At 38.5% G+C, this 22,377-nt stretch overlaps 1 protein-coding gene across 4 annotated transcripts in view; it reads right to left on the bottom strand.

Moving 5' to 3' along the window:
• Positions 1-22,377, bottom strand: part of SLC12A1 (solute carrier family 12 member 1) — a 46,322-nt gene that overhangs the window by 16,344 nt on the left and 7,601 nt on the right. For 2 of the 4 annotated variants that reach the window (XM_085070592.1, XM_085070593.1), the window contains exons 5-18: positions 18,748-18,843; positions 17,286-17,425; positions 16,725-16,835; positions 15,654-15,765; positions 15,035-15,162; positions 12,230-12,314; positions 10,325-10,476; positions 8,620-8,727; positions 7,741-7,864; positions 6,733-6,834; positions 4,711-4,866; positions 2,919-3,018; positions 2,723-2,834; positions 109-249 (exon numbers count right to left, since the gene is read on the bottom strand). In XM_085070592.1, the coding sequence (XP_084926718.1) occupies positions 109-249; positions 2,723-2,834; positions 2,919-3,018; positions 4,711-4,866; positions 6,733-6,834; positions 7,741-7,864; positions 8,620-8,727; positions 10,325-10,476; positions 12,230-12,314; positions 15,035-15,162; positions 15,654-15,765; positions 16,725-16,835; positions 17,286-17,425; positions 18,748-18,843 (1,667 nt within the window). Of the gene's footprint in view, positions 1-108; positions 250-2,722; positions 2,835-2,918; positions 3,019-4,710; positions 4,867-6,732; positions 6,835-7,740; positions 7,865-8,619; positions 8,728-10,324; positions 10,477-12,229; positions 12,315-15,034; positions 15,163-15,653; positions 15,766-16,724; positions 16,836-17,285; positions 17,426-18,007; positions 18,104-18,747; positions 18,844-22,377 lie in introns of all 4 variants that reach the window. The other 2 variants (XM_085070595.1, XM_085070594.1) reach the window with 2 other exon arrangements.

Genomic DNA, 22,377 nt, shown 5'->3' on the forward strand with positions numbered 1-22,377 from the left:
ATTATCCATATATATGTAGGGCTTCTTAACAAGTAAATAGTAATGCTTCACATAAAGGGATGCTTTAATGTATCTCTCTTCTGTGTGTTCTGTAAACAAAAAGCTTACTTGAAGTAGACTTTTGACTCCATCTCTGAAGCTGTCAGCTGCCACAGCTGCATAAAAGGCTTTTCTTTTGTTCTTTGTGAGCCAGGCCTGCTTTTTTTCCATGCCACTGTTCATCTCCTTAACACACAGCTTGCGTGGTCCCTGCATGATACAGTAAAATATTATTAAGAAGGCTTTGTGTTGTACATCACACAGTTATTTTGAAGGAGTTACCTAGTCTGTTGTGAAAGCAAATGGAGAGAGTCAGAAAAATACATTTCCAAAAAGGGTCCACAGAGATACAGTCCTTTGAAAAGAACTGTGCTGCAAACAAAATTCACATTCTGTTTGAGAGGGCTGAGGCTGTTAATGCTACTTAAATGCAGTGATTCAGATAGAAAGAAGGACAACTATGGATTGTAACATCTTAAAAAATATCTTTAAAAAGGTATGATGAAGCATCTCAGAGTGAATAAAGTCCCTCCCTGACTTGACTATGTAAAAGAGTCTCAGCAGATCTAAATATACATGATTAAGTTCCTATCTACTGACATAAGAGAAAAGAGATGATGCAATAAAATTAACGTATAACTTTAAAAACTTTAAACTGGCAACAAAATGCCGTTGTTGCCAGGTTTTTTTTCCAGTGGTCATCTGATAATTGAATGTGAAAAAACTCAAGTGCATATCTAAGTCACAAGACGTGGATATAACTTAAGAAGAATTTGATCCTGGCTGTATGAAGAGCTGGGAATAATAAGATGAACAATAAGGTTGAAGTTTCATTATGGGTAAGGAGAGGAAAAAAACAAGTTTTGCCCTTCTTCCTGTCTCTCAAAGGAAAGCACCTGAAGGTAGTTTTGCAACTGGCTTGCACAATATGTTTCTGCTGGCCGAGGGGCCAGTCCCACCCTTCTGCCAGGTGACAGCCTGTCTGCGTCCTCCTCTGCCCCTCCTTTGTACCTGCATAGTGTTTGTGCAATTGTACAAGCAGTCCAGTGAATTTGCAGACTGAGGACTAACCCTGAAAAAATATTTTACATGAAGGCAGGGAGTAAAAGCAGCATTGGTCTCTTTTACTAGAAACTCAGACTGTTCAAACCAACATGCAGCTGTAACCTCGGAGACAAGTAAACTTTAATCATCTTTATGTTCAGTTGCGATCTTTATTTTGCCTATTTCTGAGTTATGTATCACCATGTTCCTGGAAAGTTTCTTGCTGCCTTTTGAAAAAAGGAATGGAATATGTTCTCTCTGGCATGGTGTTTCAAAACTTTTATGTATAGCTAAGAGCATTTCAGCTTTTGAGGCAAAAATGTGCTGGGTTTTACACTTATGGCTGAATAGTCTTGCTGTATTTGTTGCGATGTATATTGCAGGCTGCTCTTCAATGTGGTTGCTTCAATGTTGGTTATCATCCACTTTTTACCACAATGTTACAATTCACAGAGGTTCATTTATGTCACACTTTTATTACCAAGCAAATTAACTTTCACTTAAGTTGCTAAAGAAATAATTTGAAAGCCTCTCCCAACAACTACAAAGCTTATACTAACAAAATAGATTTTGGGGGTTTTTTGTATAGACAGGAATGAAATCTCAATTCTTCATAGAAAGTACTAGTATTAGAGAAACATGCCTAAGAATTCGGAAAACTTGCTGAAACTCAACTTTAAGAAGTTGCATAGTCTCAGGATCTCATTGGGATTGGTTCTACACTTACTGAATGCAGTGGGAAATATAAAAACAATTATAATAGGGAAGAATTAGGACCATTCAATCTTTGTAGATTCATTTGATTTGGGAAGAATCACATGTGGATCTTCAGTACTGCATTTCTGCAATGTGGCAGCATCAAATGCATTATTGCTACACTCCTGTAGAGGAATACATTATCTTGGCTGGACTGACTCCATTATCTAGATTCTGCTGCCCCATTTAGTGCCATGAGCTGGTTTTTTTCCTTCCAAAATTAAAAGGTCATTGTAATATTTAAAATACTCTTTCTCCCTACACTACAAACGTATCTATTTTTATTCTGTCCTAATGAGAGACTAGATCTTCATCCTCTAGGATACATCATTTGCTGTGTATTTATATCTCGAAATACACTTTACTCCTCTCCTTAGATCTCAGAAGAGCATGTTTATCCTCAAAATTAGCATTGTTACAGTTTTGGAGGAACCACTGCAAAGAAAGCTGAATTACTTGCCAAACCCCAACTCTGCAAATCAGTGACAAAGCTGAAAATAGAGCCTGGGTAATTTGACTCTTGCACAACAACCCTTCAAATTTTGTGTGCTGTGTGGTTTGGGGATTTTCTGTTTTCTAAGCCTAAAATCTTTCCTTGTAATGTTTTGGTGGGTTTTTTTCAAACCATTTTTTTGGTCCATCTGCTATGAATTTTGCAATGCATCTCCGTGAGGCATTTACCAGCAGGCTTTGTATCAGCCAATAGCTTTCGTGTCAAGAATTATGACAAAATTCATTCTCAGTGCAGATCTCTTTCATGGTGTGCAGAGCTGCCAATCAGCCCCAATGGGAACACGGTGTGCTGAGTGAGAGTGGAATGTGTAATGGAGACCTGCAGCCACCACTGGTGCTGAGTTTGCAGGTTTGTGTGAGCTGCACTTACCGTGTACACTTCACAGCAGATACACAGCCCGTTGTTCTTCGTGAAGGTGTGAGTGATGTCTAGCAGAGCAGGCCTGACCATAGGAGCTCCTGTTAATGTTAAGCACTGGGGTCTGGTGAAGAAAAAAGAGGTTGTATATAATTATCTGATGTACATATTCAGGACAAGCCATTCTGCTATTCACTGGAAATCTTACCTGAAGTTTTTCACATGGTCTTCCACTGTTGTTAATGCCAGAGCACTGTCTAAGGCATTAACAAAGTACAGAGCCTGTGTAGAGGACCCCCAGTTTACTTCTGCATATAACAAAGATAAATAATGCATATTAAACCATGGGCTTTTTTGCAACATCAGCGGTGGGCTCTATGAAAAGCAGAGTATATTCTCTCATACTTCGTAGATACAGACCTATTTTCTTTGTGCTTCATAATAGAATGAATAGGTTTTGCTTGTGTGATGCAGAAAACCCCATGCAAATAAACAGTTTTATTCTTTATTTTATTATTGTGGGGAATGTTCTACCCCTGCTTAAAAACTATTTTCTTATCGGTTCCATTAATTTTGTATCCTTCTCCCATTCAGAAAATGGACTGCCCTGAGTCATGTCTGTGGTATGGAATACCAAGAAGTGCAAATGAAACCACTAGGAAGGAACATTGCTAGTTCCAGTTTTCTCTGTTCTACTGTAGAGGCCAAAAATTGTTCTCCAAGCCAAGTTTTGGCATATACATATTTTCTCATTGTTGTGCAGCTGTTTGGTCAATGGAGACATATAAGAAATGTCTTTCTACACTTTGCGGTCTACATGAACACAGAACAAGTCCTGTTATGCCAAGATACAAAGCCAATATTTAGTGCTACTAAATGGAGGTTTGTGTAAAGTCTCCTTTTCTAAGGAATACTAGTTTTTTCTGAACCCTCCAGTTGCTGATAAATTAGTGCTGAACAAAAGCCACTCTTGTAGCAGGAGATAGAAGGGTTTTATACATTGTCTTCAGTGAATTTAACCAAGCTTTAAGGTGCTACTTTGCATCAGGGACACTGGCAATATACAAGGAAAGGGTAGAAATCCTGGAATGTTTTTGACAGCTGCCTTACGATGGGTGTGCTTTCCTACAGCTGATGATAACTTTACAGGGAGAGAACCACAGACCATCCCAGTGGGTGTGAGAGAGCACAAGACAGGGAGGACAGACAACAGTGCAGCAATACACAGGAAAGCATAACACAGTCTCAGGCCAGGTGTTGCTGTCCCAAGCTAACTCCAATAAAAGCACATGTATTGCTGGGAAACTTGCCTCTTTTATTTGTTGGTTTTGCTTTATTTTTTCTGCTGCAGAACTAATTCAGGTGGTTAGCAGTGAAATCTGGACCTGGGTTAGTTTTGTCCTGGATATGAATATCCAGACTGTCTAGTCTTGTACAGCATACAGATTTCTGAGGACAGCTCCTGTGATTTGCTGAGCTACTAAGTGGTTTTTTTCCAGCAGTAAAGTGGGCCCATCTGTCTTGATTTATGGGGGAATTGTAGGGAGGTGCTGGAGGATGATCAGTTCATGAGTAATTCAGCTTGCATTTTTGTTGTGTAATGGGCAGCAGGTTTATATTTTGAGTGAGGACCCTGCATGAGTCAGCTAACAGCTCTGCAAAATTCAGGTAATGTTTTGTGTGTGGGTGGAAAAAAATTATGAGTGATACTCAAGTAAAGACCTAAATGTCATAACGATATGGTGGGAATAAACCAGTGTGCTGGAATGTTTACAGAAAACCCTGAACCATAGTTGAAGGGCTTGTTAAACAAGCAGTCACCAGACTATCAAGTTAATCTATATTATATAAATTGGAATTTAATGGGATACTTCAGACTTCCCTCTAAATAAAGGTATCACAGAAAAATAATTTCTAATTCTGTAAGCAGAATTAATTCCTTTAAAATCCAGCCTAGCAGCATAAAATATACACATAATAATAGTTGGGTTTGACCTTACCTGGCTTCTTATACGTTACATAAATATATAGGAAGAACTCAATGGCATAAGTGATGAGAGCTGCCCACCAGTTGATGACAAACATCACCCCGCAGCACAAAAAGGCTCCAAAAAGTGACACCCACATGTTATAATATCTGAATGCAGGTCTCCAACCTGTTTAAAGAGAATTGAGGGAATTGGAAGAGCATAAAATATATTGATAAAATGGGTGATCCATGATTTTGTGCCTACAAACCTATGTACAGTTTCTTTAAGGCTCTGTCAGAAGGGGTGGGAGGGATATTTGCAAATTATCAGGCATTGTATCAACAGATACTTTCAGATGTTGGCTGATGTAGGTTTCAATTTATAGAATACTGGGTCTTACAGACTTTCTACTACACTCTTTGCTACTGCTTGGTTCAGCCTGGCTTCGAGTAGCTATTCTGTTTATATTTTTGCAAAATTAAAGCTTACTGGTTCAGAATATTTCAGAACATCAGAAAGAGATTACCTGTAACTCCAGGTAATTGGTGACTGTGTACTTTTGATGCATATACACAGAACTTATTAATGGTAGCTAAACACTTGCTGAGAGGAGTGTTTATCCCAATACTGTAAGTGCACCTGTCTGAAACTTGGAAATTGCCTGGCCTCATGGCAGAAAAATAAAATCATCTGCAATATCTTTAAAAAGATATTATTCCTGCTGCTCTTCATCTGCAGTACTGATTCCATCCCCTGCTACCAATTAAAATGATGAGGCAAGCACTGAGCCTTCATGGTTTGCAGGTCTCTGCCAGGTGTTCTACAGAGCAGACTCTTTGGAGAGGGAAAAAACACGGAAGATACAAGAGGCTGAGCAACGCTATCTTGGATTATCTTTGTAATGAGGGAATGGGAAGGACCTGCTGTGAAGAGATTTGCTGTCCTGCAGCCTTGCAATTATTATAATCGATCGCTGTGAATTGGCAGAAATTAACTGGAGGAAATGAGCAAAGAAAAATGGCTGCAGTTCTGTCTGAAATGTTAAATAGTGGCAGAGTAGAGTCAGATGCACGCAGATGAAATCTATAGAGGTAATTGTCACTCAGCTCCAAGGCCATGTGGAGCAGATCTGCGTTTGTTCAGCTGTTCAGGTAATTAGCAGAAGAGCTCATCTTTTCTGCCCTCTAAACAAATGGTACTGTGCAGATCTATAGGAAGGAAGTTGATGCAGGCATTTATGTCCCTACTGCAGTTTCTTCACACTGGAGGAAATAAAAAATATATTCCTCGCTTCTTGAGTTGAATAATTAATTCATAGAAGCAGGAAATTGTCTTTCCCGTGTGCCAAACCAGTATCTGATTGACTTTGTTCCTGAGGGTGTCACCCGTTCATTGATGAGATGGTGAGAATCATTCTGCTGTGGCAATGCACAAGTCTGCCAGCCAGAATGTTCCTTTGCTACACAAATGTAGTGGGAGGATCTCAAATTACCCCTGAACAGGACCTCATTGAGCTTCACAATTGGGCTTACAGTTCTGCTTCGAGGTACTGCAGAGCTGTGCTGGTGCTGTTTGATGGACCTGCTCCTGCTCTGCATGTTCCCTTCCAGGCAGCATCACTTGTAGCACAGTTACTGTGCTTGGGAACCTCCCTGCACATTTCACTGTAGGTTTGGAGAAGGGAATGGTGATGACTCCCCGCTATACCTTGCTTACTTCATGTGGCTGGAGTTGGCATAAGCTTTTATCCACTCATGTTTTGTGATAGTGAAGGGGAAAGAAAACACACTGAGGAGGAGCTTTTTTGCTCCAGTGGGATCCACCAAAGCCTTTCTCATCCTGTACAACTGTAGGGATTGTAAAGACTAGAGCCATTATTTTTATCTTTTGGAGATAAATAAAATGCCATCACATTCAATAAGAGCAGAAAGACATCAGCTCACATAGCTTAGATATTTTATACATACTGCAATTTTCTTGACATGCAGTCAAAAACTTGCAGAGCTCAGACTATAAAGCCCATATTTAAATCACTGCCGAATGCAGGCTTACCTGGAGATTTTGCATATGAGGCATGAAAGCAGGAGAAATTAATCAAAGCATATGAAGCCAGGAAGAAATTGGAGATGATGGGAGCAATGGTGTTCAGTTCAGCTGCAAAACACATACACAAGTCAGACAGAGGCACCAGTTTCCTCGACTGTTGGCTAGCTTTTTCCCAACAATGCATTAAATCTGAACATTGTCTGTGTTTATCATCCAGGGAGAGCTTGGGCATTTGCCTGTCTTACTAATTTAAGGCCACCTTGAAATAGCTTCATATGAATTATGTCTACTAATGTTGGTTTTAATAACGTTATGTGCTATGCAAGATTATATTTGATACTGTGATTCAGCATATTGTCTCTTAATGATGTAGATCTAGTGTAAATTTCAGAATTTTAAGTACATAATTGAGAAGATGGATGCATTTAAAAATATTTATAGTTAAAACTTATTTGGAATCTGAATTCTTTCTACTAGACATCCTATTTACTTAGTGTCAATTTGAATTTCAAATCTTGGAAAAATTGATTTAAAAATCCCTACACCACTAAATGTGGTAGCTGGGATTTTCTATCACCATTTCTGGTAAACTGGGGTTTTCTTTGGAGCTGACTGGGGAAGGTTGGGCAGAATAGGCTTCCTTTAACTCAAAATTACCTCAGAGCTATGTGCAATATAAACTGCAAAGCAGTTTTCAAAGATTGTGACTTTGCCTTATCTGATAGAGTTCTAAGCAGTGCCCTCTTCCAGCAGAGTTAACAGGAATTGCAGCTCCTCTGCGTCTTGGAAAATGAGGCTGTAGTGGTGTTGAGAAGCCACTAGAATCCCTGTTGGTTTCTTTTTGCCTTTATTAAGAATAATGGAATTGCTGCCAGGACTTTGAATATGCTTCAGTTTATCTCAGAGCTTACCTGACTGGCAATTTTTCAAACCATAGCTACTAATTGTATTAAAGTATAAGTTTGTATAATTTCAGAACATGATATTATAGCGGCTATGTAACATTATACAAACCAATCAAAATGAATGCCATGGCAATCACGAAAGTGAGGACATATCCCCTGATAGGCTCATTGTTTTTTCCGTATCCTTTGGCAAAGAATTCTAGCCCTTTGTAGACGTTGTCCTTGCAAAGAGCCTGGTAAGAAAATAAGCACATAATTCTATTAAGCAGCACTTTCTTGCACCAGAAGTCACTGTGAGTGGCAGCTTGCTAGGCTTTTGCTAAACAAAAGTTAAATCTGTCTTAGTGCTTCAAGTACATCAGTTGCTGGGGCATGTGAACATTTAAATAAGGTGATAAACAATGTGCTATTATGTTATTTTATTGTGAGAAAGAGAATTGCAGGTATTTAATGCTTATTCAGCGCTTTAAAAGAAAAAGGTAATTAAATAGCTAAATAGAGTCTAAATTGAGGGAAACTGAAGCACAAATCAGTGGTTTGGTGTAATTTTTACAGATTATCTCTCTGTCCCATGCCCTCTGCACCTGTTCTGTCCACATTGCTGCTGCCTAGATGGGTTCTGGACAGCCTGTTAGAGCACACCTGCCAGCACCTGAATCTTATGGTCCTGAGGGCTCCTGTTGCTCATGTGCTTACAGGGTTGCTTTCTGTAAGAAGATACAGAAGTGGTCCTGAAAGTAGCCTTGAAGCTATTTATGACAGGCACATGAGCATCCCCTGCAGCAAAGCTGAGCTCTGACCAAAGGAATATTATTGCCCTTGAATGATGATAAGACCTATCTATTTCTGTTGAAAAACATTCTACATATTGTTTTCACTGCCTCTTCCTCCCACAAGTGTCAGTATTGCTTAAATATACATTACATTTGGCAAATATTTTACATTTGAAGTAAAACTGAGTATGAGGAAATGGATAATTCAATTTTACCTGGAAAACTTTGGGTGCGCTGACAAGAGATGCTAGAGCTGATGACAGAGTAGCTGAGAAGATGCCAGCTGTGATGAGAGGACCAAAGCCAGACACCATGCTCATCACCTTTAGGAAAAAATGAAGGTAAAAATAATAAGCTTGCATTTGGGTGCACTTTTTAATGACAAACCCATTTAAGTGCTCTATATGTCTCTGCTTTTCATGGTTCTAAATTTAATCTGCTACAAACCAGCTGTGAAGTAGGGAAAAACTATTATTTCTGTTTTAGTTAAAAGCAATGGAGGCATAGCCAAATTTTTATTCAAGTATGCAGCTGTCTGCTGGGACAGATGAGTACTCTGGAGATTTCCTCACTGCCTTTCCTAACTGATTGCTGTAAGTAACAGCCTCTACTTGATGAGTAAATAGTCAGCTTGTAGCAGACAATAAAATGGAAATGGTAGGAAAAAGCACCAAATTATGAAATGTGGTTGGAGGCACTTTGTGTTTTTGTTTTCCTTGATTATTTAATATGGGTAAAAACGAGAGAAAATGCTTGATTGTGCTGACATAATTGCAGTGCTGCAAACAGTAATGATGGTCACTGTCAGGCCTCCCTCAGCCCTCCTGGGGCACTGGACCAGCCTCTGTGACTTCTGAAGAAAAGGGTTGTTGAGACGCACCAGACAAGGAAACTAAAAGATGGATGGATGTGATTGCCAGATGCCTTTTTGGTGTGTGGGAAGTACTTCAGGAAAGAAACCAGTGAATCCTGAAGTCTTGTCAGATCAAGACATACTGTTTTCTGGCTCAAGCCTGGAAGAAGTAAAACTTTGGCTGTAGGGAGGTCACTGATTTTAACAGGTGTCCTGAGTGTGGGCAGCTGAACTGAGATGGGAGTAAGGATGGTAAATGATCAAGAAAGGAAGGGAAAGTAGTCTGTGAAAGGGACAGCATATCCCTTTTAAGGTGGTTACCCAGCCCTGTCATTTAGCAGAGCCAGCTGGGAAAAAAGCAAGTGACTTTAAAAGCTACAAATGACTCGTTGAAAAGCACGTGCAGGTGGGTGGTGAATTCCTCTCACTGGCCATGAAGCACAGGGGCTGAACAGAGATCTGGGAGCTGTGCTTGTCATGCTGCAGAGCTGCTTTACTTTGATGCTTAGCCTGAGCTTTATGTTGAAGAGTAAAAATGGCAGACAGTCTCTCTCTGGCCTAGGAGAAAGACTCCATTTCTTCTCACCTGATTTTTTTACTCAACTATTTTTGGATTTTTTTTTAAGAAGTCAGAACTCTGGGTTTCGTACTGTGACACAACCCTTTAACAGTGACCACAGCACGCCTGAGGTAAAGTCACATCCACGTGTCAAGAGCAGTGAGGTGAGTTGCTCATCTGACAGGAGCTCCTGAGGTCTCTGTTAAGTCTGGGTTTTCAGTTTGAAGATGTTACAACATATGCTGCTGCATGGTATTTGTTAGAAGATAAAGACCTTACCCAGAGTGTTAGGAAGGCTAGTGATGGGCTGTATGAAGGTAAATGTGGAATGCAGGGGATTTTTGCCTTTCATAATTCCTACAGTTCTCCACTTTTTAAGATAAGTGGTTGTCCTATTATATTTAGTTGTCTGCAAATAATAGTTTTGCTTGGTTGTACTTACGTATTCATGTATTGCTTATTATGCTAATATATGCTTATATGCTAATACATATTATTTCATTATAACCTGAAAATTATTCATCAGCCCATAATCACATGGCTGACTTGCACATCTGGAAAAATCATAGCCTAGGCCACAGGCAGATGATCCATTGCAGCTCATTCCAGGTACAATTGTATCATTGACGTTCCCCGTAGCATCTCGTACGACACAGGAGGCTGTGGAAACAATGATATATTTTTATTTTGCTTCCTTGTGACATTGAAAGAATGTCCTTGCCACACTTTGATTCTTAAACTGCACACATTTTGTACAGCTGCTGCATTAGAGTCATCCCAAAGAGCAATGTTTTGTGTTGGGCAGGGATTACCTCCCTGTACTGTGACTTAGTTTCTCATGGTGTCCGTAGTCAAATATTTGCTTCTGTTAGTTTTTAAAAATCAGCCACTTGACTAATAGGGATTAGCATATATTGGAGATTAGAGAGCCCAACAGAGATCAACAATAAATTGACTAATTCAGAAGTTTGTTGTCTTCCTGTCATGACTTCTACATGTGCTAGTATTCAGAACAAAGAGGTTAGTGAGGGTCTTAGGTCTAGGCATACTCTTTTTTTGTATAACAAGGACACAAAATTGCTTTAGAAACCTGGGTCCTCAGCTGCTCAGACTGACATAGCCCTGCCAATATCAATATGATGAGAAAAACTTTGAACAGGAGAAATGACCTATATTCTTTTTGTGTTTATGGATATTTATGTTGTCTTTTTTTTGCTTGCCACCAGAAATGAGAAGAAACATGTGAAGTTAAGTTGGTGTGTTTATCTCAACATCTTTACTGGCTAAAATGTAAGTTCATATGACATCTTCAAATTTTTCAAAAATGTTAAGAGTCCCAAAATAGCCATTAGGTATTTAGGAAACTAACATGCAAAAAGAAAAAAAAAAAAAAGGTAGAACGAAGTACTGCATTGAAAAATACACAGCTCTGGAGCTGAAATACAGCTACTGCTTGTGAGACCCGTGCAATGTTCTCAAACAAACAAAGGTGATTTATAATATGAAGTGAATTTATAAAAGAAAGTGAAGAATGACTAATTTTAATTGCAGGGGAAAATTAGATCCAAATAATGCAATGACCTGAGCTGAGGCTTGAGTCAAGTATTCTGCCTTATGCATGAAGTCCAAGAGGCACAGAAATCAAGAAGACTTGAGTCATCTCCCAGAACAGGGAGTTCTTTGCAGGGCTTTCATGTGGTATTGAGGTATTTGCTCATAAGAAAGAGTGTTGTTTACAACCCGCTTTCTTACAATACTATTAAATACAAAAAGAAAATTATTTTTCTTGACTAGAGATTTACTGTATGCTTTTAATGAGAAATTAACTGCATAATCCTGTAACACTGTACAGGTTCATGGCTTCAGTAGAGGTCTCCTTTTTCACTGGTGTCCATATGGTTACCTCACATTCCAATACTGTAGAACATGTGGTTGTGTAATTCTTTTGAGAAAGGCAACAGATTTTTGTCTTTGACATATAACATAAAAAATGTGGGTGCTACCTGATTCCTGTGATTTTCATGAGTGCTCAGTAAGAGTAGTGAATGCAAGCAGAAGCCATGTGAAATTTCAATATGAACCAGGAATAAAAGATGAGCAGATTGATCAGAGGTTCCTTTGATCTTTATTATGCTCATGGACACTGTATGCTGGTGGTCCTTGTCACTGAATCTAATGTAAAAATAACCATACAAGTTATCTGAAGGTCCAGCTGCCAAGCAGGGACTTTTGTTTCTACTGATTGCCGCTTTTTTTTTTAACCACTGCTTTGACATACAATAAAATCCAAACTACTGTCTCTCTACATAATAAATATACAGGCTGAAAAAGCAGTGCAAATAATTCATTTACATGCCAAGCTTTCAAACTTAACTGTGCAAGTGAAGACACGAAGCAGAAGTTCTGTACTTACCTGCACATATTGCAACAGCAATGTAAGCAATCGTGGTGATCAGAATGGCCAGCATTGTTCCCTGGGGTATCGCAGTTTGTGGGTCCTTAAACAAACAGTGACACAAAAAGCACTGTGAGTTTGTGTGCTGCAGCCTGATTGCATTTGCATGCTGGGAGTTCTGCCACATTGTGGTATGAAGATACCCTTAGAGAGCACATTTTTATCACTTTGACCTGCACCAACATTTCTGGTCCCAGCAGGCAGACAGAGCAGTGGCTTGTGGTGCAGTGCTCCTGCCCTGCACATAGTGAAGGATATTCTGCAGGAGCAGAGCTCACATTTATAGCACCAGGAGGGCCCTGAGCTCTGCATTTCTGAGAACTCCAAACTCTCTTTACATTGCAATTGGCTTTATTTTAATGTTTACTGATGTAGTGGGTAAGTAGTTACTGAACCATCAGACCCTTGTGGATGACAAGATGGGACTGTTTTTGGTTAATTGGTAAGATAGATATAGTCACCCTGTACAGAATACAGCACTTCTGTGCTTTGAAACCAGTAATTGTTAGTTGGATCTTCAAAACAGCTACTTTCTTTTGTATTGACTTAATTTAGATAATTTAATAAGGCTGGGTTATAATGCTTACAGACAAGCTCACAACAGTATCAGCTTCCATCATGTAACTGTAAGTAAGAGTCCAAAGATCTGCACTGTACGTTCTAAAGGGATTTTTAGTGCTAGATAATCTTACAATTTAGGGTGTGTTTGTTTAGGCTGGGAATAATTTTTTGTGAATTGCCTTCTTAAGTTGGTTTAGCATGGTTTTTTAGATCAAAGAGTTGTTGAATGCATTTTAAGTCACAGACGTTTTATAACTATAACTTGTTGCATGGTAAAAAACCAAAATACAAATTGGGAGTTTAGTGTGAAACATTGATTAATTGCTTAACTGTATTAATAATTAATATAATTTTTAAATGAGGTTGGGATTTATTGAGCTGAAAAATGATTGTGGAGTCCCTTCAGCTGCATAAGACCCTTTGCACTCAGACCATGGTAACTATGCAGTTCTGGTGTGCATGTTTTAGGTAATTTTTTTTGTGGAGTCTTGTGGTTATCTTATGCTCTGTAACATTACATTTTAGGATTAAAGCTTCTTACAACTTTACAACTTTTAAATTTTATCAAAATTTAAACCCATATTTACTATGCTGTTAGCACTTTAGGGGCTAAATCCCACTGAAGTCAGTAGGAGGTCACTAGGAAGCTGTCCCTCTAAGCAGGCTTTGGAGTAGGACACAACTTGAGTGTGTAATGGCTGCAGGAGCACATAAATACATGTTTGCAACCAATCCTAAAGAAAGTTTGATTGGTCAGTTTTAGACTTTTAACACTCCTTGGCTTGTCTTTTAGATTCTGGAGAGGCTGGTTAATTTAATTAGACTTGTCTAATGCATCTAAGCATGCTCAGTGGGGAATCTGCTGCCTGGAGGACTTGGTTATAGAAGTCCACTTATTGTCAGACTGAAAACACTGCAGAGATCCAACAGGAGAACTGCTTCCCTAGGTCTGCTTGGAGTGTTTCAAACAGCTTATGAAAGAAGCGCTGCCGCTTTGGGAGTCTGCCATGCAGACACAGCACCATGTAAGGCAAAAGAATTATTTTTGTTTGATAAAAGGATTGTGTGAGGCTGATTGAGTCTCACTGGGCAGAAGTACAATGGGTTTTGGTTTTTTAATTAAAAATGGAATCTCATTGACGCTATCAGTGGCTCAGTTTCCATGTGTTTTCTCTGTGCTTGGCTTGAAAATTAGTCCTCTGAAAACAAAGAAGCTGAGGCATGCAGCTCAGGATGAGGAAGGGAAAGACAATTGGCTCTCAGGGGTGGTAGGTTCTGGTGAACTTGTGACTGTTGTGCCAATACAGAAATTACAGACCTTTGGTTGACTCCTTAAGGTATGCAAGGCAATGGATTTATAGGATAAAGCCAAATAACCTCATTGGAAATGCTGGGGTTATCAGGCTGTGAGCCATGTCTTGTTGGTGACCTTTTTTCCTTCTCTTATTTTGGTGGTTTTATGAGTATTTTTGTTGTGAAAACTGGAGGGCACTCAAAACTATATTCCTGTCTCTAATTTACCTGTATGTTTACTGGAATACTGGAAATTTTCTCTCCTGTAAGTGCCAAACAGCAAGAGGAGAAGGGGGAACTGACAGAATGACCACAGCAAGACAACTGGACACCCTTGGACCTCCTTTCCCTTTCTCTTTGGACTCTTTTTTTTGTCACAGCTGCAGACTTGCAGCTTTTCCTTTGAGCAGCAATAGTGACATGGGATTGGGACATTCTTGCTTTCATGAAATGCTCTGTTTGCTCTGCCCTTGCTATGACCATGAATACAGAAAACTGCTCTCCACTGATTCTTGTAAGTATGGACATGAGCTTTCCAGCTATGCAATTTGGGAAGATGTTTGGATTGATGTTTACAAAAGACAAGCTCCAAGACATGCATGTGTAATTTCTCTTATATCAGGTGCTGCTAGTGGACCGTTAATGATATATTACATATTATTGAAACATGTTTTTAAATGACATAGCAACCCAAATCTAGCTACATTAATTTCTGTAAATAGCCATAATACATTATGAGAGAAAATGGGAATTGATGTTTTTAAATAATAAAGCAGGCACTTAAAAGAGAGAGCTTTGCTTCACAAAGTAAGACATGATTTAAAACTGAATACAGTGTTGATTCATAACTGGTTTTTTTGCTCTGTTTCCAACCTATAGCTAGTAGTATGAAGTTAATGAAATACATACTTTCAGATCTCCTGAGATATTGGCTCCTGCAAGAATTCCAGTGGCAGCTGGGAAGAAAATGGCAAATACCGAAAAAAATCCTTCTCCACTTCTGAAATCTGGTCCAAAGTTTTCTGCAAATATTGATGCTGCAAATATAGGTGAAAATGAAATATACCAACAGGACTTTATTCCAAAGTTACTTAATGGAGAAGGTGAATAAGCCAGTCTTTCACATCAGGATGACTGTGTTTGAATCTGTCTCATATCATAAGCAAAGTGAATTTGATTTCCTCAGTCTGGTCCCCAGAAGGACATGCTTGTCTGCATCTCAGAGCTACAGATTCATGTTGAAGTGACAGAAGTGTCACTGCAGCACTTGCACTTAGCTCTGTGTTAAAGTTTGTCTGTGCTCTCCTAATGTATAAATGACTCAAGCTGCATCTTACTGTGCTGTCAGCTGCAGCAGCAGAGAGACAGACGCAAAATTAAAGATGAAATCCATTCCCTCTCTTTGCAAGCTCACTTAATCTTGGGCAGAAGATTCTGATCTTGTGACTTTTTTCCATGGAATCCTTAACTTATTATTAAGGCAAAAGAATACAAATGTAATTTTATGATAGCTACCAAGATTGCTTACCTTGGTAATTAAAAAAGCCTCTTGCCTTCTTTTCAGTGTTGGTAGGAATGACTGTCCCAATAAAGAAGTTTACAATGGCAATAAGGAGAACAATCAGAAGAATTACTTGAGCCTATTAATAGAAACAAAAAGATTTTCCTGATGGTTTTATCTTTGTTGCTGCGGAAATGGCTATATAGTAAGTTATCTGTATGTGTGCCCTATAATAGGCTATTAAGTTCTATAGTTTTTGAAAATACCAGGAATTAAGATAGCTGAATCAGCTAATGACAACAGCAGATGCTTTTTACTAAGTGGGTAATGAAATATAGAGTTATAATTTAATTTTAGCTTATCTTCCTTACAAGAAAGGCAAAATGGAACAGCTAATGCATTAATATAAAGTATAAGACATTTTTATATTGTTATAATTTTAATTTTTTTTAGTTTCAGGGTGTTGTCCCTTTAAAGGTTATAGTATCAGATTGTTTCCTGATCTCTTTTACAAGTTGTTCTACTGTCCATCATAGCATAATGCAAAACCAAGGATGCTGTTGAACCTGATTTCTGGACCTGATTTTGATAGCTGTATTCCACTCTCTGAAGTATTTCCATTTGAATTTGCATTCCTACCTTTTTTACAGGTGAAGGAATAGCAGAAATCATTAGAGATTAAGGAATGAGTAACAAACAGAGCTCTTCTGCTGAGCAGGGCTTGGGAGAGTACAGTGATAAAACCATGTGTTGTTTTTACTACTGTTTATTCTATCAAGCTGTGTCAAAAATAAGGGCAAAAGGGGCACGTAGCCAAGGCTCTAAATGATGCCATGAATTACAAAAATCGATATAACCAAGCTGTCTGCAAAACACAAACTTCCTCTTTGCTTTTAAATGTATGTTCAAGGAAAAGTGTAGAGTAATTGTGCTTTCATTGAATGTAATGATTAAACTGCTATTGCTTTTAGAAAGATTAAGCATAAACTGAAACTGAGTGCTTCTGAAAATTCCATCTGTTGAATAGCATTCCTCACACTCGAATGCTGTACAGCAGGTTAATATACTGCTTGCTTTTAGATTCTTTTAAAGGTTTACCTTTGCTTCCCATTCCATGCCAGCAACAGAGATACCGAGAAGACACACCACAGTTATGGTTCCTATGATTCTGATGTCGTTGGACTCATCTACTATCAGTTTATCACTCTCCTGAAAGTGGGAAGAAATGTTATTAGAACCAGTCTTTCTCTGCCCAACTGGTGGGATCAAGTAACAAGGTGAAATAGAAAGCAGTGAGCTGTCAAATTTCAGAGATTTGGGAGACCCAAGTGTTTGTATGTCATGTTCCAGCTGGCTTTTTACAGTTGGGATTATTTGGCTGTCTAATTGGATGTTTGTTCCTCTTCTGGTTTTGAGATTCTTGTCAAGAATTGCATGAAATATATTCAAAAGGTAGAAATAATGGAGAAGCACTCTGTGGCACGTTTAGACAAACAAGCTTCTTCCCTGCTAAAGATGCCCCTCAAGCCTTAACTAAAACATATCACTTAAGCAAATAGATTATGTAAAACTAACACCACTAAACTACCACCCCTCTCCCCTCCCCGCCCCCCCAAAACTAAACCAATTTGATCATATACATAAAACATCTACATTTACCTTAAGAAGTTCCACAACTGTTTCGGCAAATCCAACTACATACATGGCAACTGCCACGGCGTTCGCAAAGGCAAAGATAAGTCCTATAGATCCACCAAACTCTGGGCCCAGACTTCTTGAGATGAGATAGTATGCTCCACCTGCAGACAGAAATTATTTCAGCACAGCTAAATACTCAGTTTTTGCTTTTTTCCCCCTTGCATAGCTGTTACTGCTGAAATCTGTGCTTTTAATCTCACAAATGTCATCAATCTTTGCCCTATATTAATAGGGGACAATGCGGAAAAGCAATGTGCTTTGTACTGGCTCTGCCTTCAGACTTTTCAGTACGCCTTTCTATTCCAGAAATCTTTTTAGTGCATATTAGCATGCAAAAGTTGACCTTGTTACAATTTTTCATTATGCATGATACAGTAACACAAAGGAGAGAGAATCTCACTTCCAAAAGGGTTCTAACTTACATGGATCTATCCCAATGTTAGCATGAAAGGTCACATTTTGTGGTGCATTGTTTAAGCTCCCACATCATAGTGATGCAGTGGCTCTTTAATACTTTTGCATTAAATCCATACACATTCCAATTTGTTGTTGATCCACTGAGAGAAATCACTGCAAATACATATATTATTTCTTTGCTTATAACACAGTTATCACATTTCCATTTATTTTTCTAATTCAAATCTGCAGATTTTTGTATTTTTCATGAGATCATATTCACTTACCTCCTCTTACTACTCCATTAGTGCAAATGGCAGACATGGAGATACCTGTCAATGTTGTTACTACTACACTCAGAGCAATAACTATGATTCCAAGACCTGAAAGATCCGAAAAAGAAAGTATATGCAAGTGTATTCCAGTACCTGTTCTGCTTAAGTGATGTAGTAAGAACTTGCCGTTTTCCACAGGGGTTAAACCAGATGAGTTATAACTTAAAGGCTCTGAAATGCACTAAAACTTCGTTTCATTAAATACCTGAATTTTGCTGCAAAATTAGTCACCCATCTTCCAAGGAGGGGCTGAAATGTAAGGAGTGTTATAAAGAAGGAATTAAACTGAAGATGTCCACTGATGTGCATCAGTTTTTCAAATGACAGGAAGAGATGTCTCATGCTCAGTTTGTTGAAGGATATCCAACTTGGAATGCTCTGAATAGGAAAGACCGGCTGAAAGGTAAAAGAGCTCCATGAAAAGCCAGAACCATCCCTTGCTCAGCAGTTGGCAGGAACATCTGAAATGTACTTCTCAGACTGAACTGAAATCCGTGGTTTATTAGAAGCGACAACTCAAACACGCCTTAAATTGTGATGAGAGGTGGCTAGAATTGTTACCTTCCAGTTACCTTCCAGTACATCCTTCAGATGTGCCCTTTGGTTTATGGTCCCTCTGGTTTGTCTCATACGAAAATAATACATAAATACCATCTGGGACTTGAAAGCATTAGTAACCCTAAGATTTTTACCTCCACGGACAAACCCATTAGTTGCTATTGCGGAAGTTGACAACCCAGTAATTGAGGTTACCATCGTGGCGAGAAGAATTATGATTACTCCAAGACCTGTCAGTAATAAGAAGATAAAATATTTTACTCATGTTCCATGTTTCCTACAAATCATTCTCTCTTTAAATTGAATTTTCAGGCCAGAATCAGAGCAATAAATGGAAAGGATGGTTTGTTGACCACCTGCAGCCTGCAGAACATTTTCATGAAGTCTATGTCACGATAGTAAATTATTCCCATCAGTCTTCAAGCAGTGATTCTTTCTGATAGGAGTACCCTGTCCAGAAATTCTTATGATTTCCAAAGGATGGAGGAAATGAACAAACAAGCATCCCTTGACATGGACGCTTATATCTACCTTTAACACACACCCTGGCTGTTTAAATTAAGAGATTGTTCCAGGGCTAGACTACTTGCCCAATAAAAAACCTTTTGTTCATGTACAAACTGGACCTCCCAAGGTACAATTGCAGCCATTGCTGTTATATTTCTGGCACTGCCAAGAGGAGTTTGGCTCTGTAGTTCTAGAACTTGCTTTTGTTTGAAGTCAGGTGAAGAAATAATATAATGTTTTTTTCTCAACTTTATTGCTTTTATTCACATTTCTGTCTATGAGAGAAGAGGGAAAAAAACAGGAGAAAAAAAAAAAGAGTTACAGTTTGGTGCCAAGTCTGGAATCAGTTCCTAGTTTTATCTGAACTTGCTAAAGGCTTATGCAATATGTGTCTTTTTTCCATGTGGTACATAGGTCTTTAGTGTGGAACTGCAGAATATACATTGCTTGTAGCTGTATTCATTGACCAGGGCTCACCCAAAATTGAAACTTGCATCCTACAACTGACATTGAGCTAGAAGTACTACAAACTTACTGATTTATTTGCTTTATTTCTACCATCTGAGTTATAGATCAGATTCCTGAGTTCAGTTCATACTGGGTGGTTATAGACATCTAGTCCCTGAATTAATGTTCTTTGCTGCTTAAATTATAGCCATGTTATCACAGCCCTTTAAGATAGAGCAACGTAATGTGTGAGCCATAAATGATATATAACATAGTATAGGGTATTTGAAGTGATTTGAGACTTCAATAAATCATGTTTATCTTATTGATTTCTGAATTCTTACTAACTAGTCATGCAAGTGTTTTATATTTAGGTCTGTATAAAAAAAATCCAAATGGTCATTCCATTCAGTCAGCTGCCATTACATAGAAGGATATTGTTCAACCATGCAAATTTTGTCTCTGAGAAGTGGTGGGTATGACTTTTAATCAGCTGTTAACTCTTATATTGAATAAGTTAGACACATAATTCTCAAAGTAGTTTTAGAATTATTTGGTAAGTGTATGTGCATCCTAAGGATACTTTTCAAGGATTTTCTATTGCATTTCACAGTTCATATTGTTAATATGTATATGTATATATAGGGTCAGATATTTTGCTAATTTGATAGTAATATCTTCATGGGAAGGCTTTAATGACAATATAAAAAAAAAAAAAAAATTAGCATTTAAGAAGAAAAGTGCATAAAATGAAGTGACTCAACCAAAAGATCATTGTAATATATTGTAATTTATCCTAATCGTAATATTCGGGGCCAGATTTTCAGGTAGCATAAACCTGGTGTTTTTCCCTGCCTTTGGCAAACCATTCCATCTATAGGTACATCTGTAGATTTCAGAGAGTCCCCACATGTTAGGTGGAAATACCAGACTAGCTTTGGGCCTGGAATTTGTCAGAACTATACTGTCCCTTTTTCCCAGCTGATGATAACCAGAGAATCTTGTGGAATCCCATTTTTTCTCCTTTAAGAGCTTTTGCCCAAGACAGCCTATCAGGGCATGGAAATAATTGGGTTGTCTCTGTTTGGCCCTCTAATGATGGAGACATAAATGGTGCCCAGATGGTGGTTTAACTGTCTCATTTAATTTCCATGTTGGTAGCAGTACCCAGTGAAATCCCTGAGCCTTGGTGATGATGAGCTTCCATCACTGTTCTCCTTAAGCAGCTTGGCTAGGGACTTAGAGCTTATTGCTTATAAGGCATGCCAAAAGTGCATTGAGAAATTATTCAAATGGAATTTGACGTCTCATTTTCAGAAGTAAAAGTAACCCCCTTGCATAACACATGCAATTTTAAAAAGCAACAGCAGAGCAATAAACCGTAATAACGAAGAGCTTGCTTATCAATGAGTTAAAATGGTAAAATTAAAAATGGAAGCAGAAAAGTTGTAACTGATGTTGGTGCAAATTAATGTTAAAATCTGATTAAAGTTTAGATTGAAAACCAGGCATATGGCTCCTAAGTAAGTTGTTCCAAAATGAATTACTCTTGCCTATGGCTATTCTCACACCTCAAAACAAAGTAATACTTCTTGATGATCTCAATAAGTTACTAAACTGCCCTTAAAAACTAATTTTGCATGAAACCCCAGAGCAAAGTCTTGGCAATATTAAGATGCAGAATTTTCATGGCAAGGCATATAGTTATGAGTGCCCTGGGCTGTATGTGCTCATTTGGTATGCATCATAAAATCAGAAAGCACCCTTTTGTCAGGCACAGTGCTGGAGCCATGCATGGAGCACTGCAGAAGTAGTAAAGTTCTTCCGCTTAGTTCTGGATCTTTTATTGTTGGGTTGGTTTTTCTTTTCCTATTCGTGTCTCTGTAAGTTTGTGATTTTTTTTCTTAATAAGCATTTCATTTGTTACTCTTTTATTGAAAGCTCAGTCTTGCTGAAGTGAAACTTCTGTGAAATTACTGCTTTTTACTGGAAATGAGACTTCAACCATGCAAAATTTTGGAGATGTTTCATTTCACTTCCATTAACAAGGATGTGAATGATACTTTTATTCAATCTGATTCTGAGCACTGACTTTTATCCAAGCCCAGCAGAGCTGGCACTGCTCAATATTACTGAATGTTTCCATTCTGTGAGCATCCAAACAGGAATACTTGCCATCATGTCTTTGGATTGCTGTTTTTTATAATATCTGGGTGCCAGTCAAAGATCAGGGCCCCATTGCTGTAATTGTATGATCATGGATCACAGAGAGACACTGCCATTGCAGCTCAGGTTTCTGGGTTTCCCCAGAGCAGTAGCTTTAAAAGTGCTAAAAAGAGCTACTGTACCACCCAGCTGGGGGACATTGCACCTCACTGAGCGGCTCTTGCAGTGCTGGAGACCTGCAAGGCTGGGAGCACTTTCCTCTCATCAGTTTCACTGAACACTCAACTGGATGGAGGCCTCAGGGCCCAGTCTGCCAGGGATCTGGGATCTGGAATTTGGATTAAATGAATTGCACAATGAAGAAGCAAAGATACAGCACACAATGAAATGTACTTATTTAATTTCTATGAAAGCTGTAACAGAGTTTTTAAAACTTAGTCTTTCATAGTACAGTAGTATCTAGTGCTGTTCTGTAGTTAAAAATAGCAAATTCCTGATGAGACCTCCTTCCAGTACTGTTTTCATCTCTGCAGAGAAGTGTGAAGAAGTGTTGTTTATAATATGTAGATGACAAGGTTTGGGTTTCACAGATAAGCAAAGTGTGAACTCTTAAAGGTTAACTCTGTACGCACATATTAGAAATT

The sequence above is a fragment of the Lichenostomus cassidix genome, chromosome 10, assembly GCF_008360975.1.
Source record: "Lichenostomus cassidix isolate B80296 chromosome 10, HeHo_3.0, whole genome shotgun sequence".
NCBI lineage: Eukaryota > Metazoa > Chordata > Aves > Passeriformes > Meliphagidae > Lichenostomus > Lichenostomus cassidix.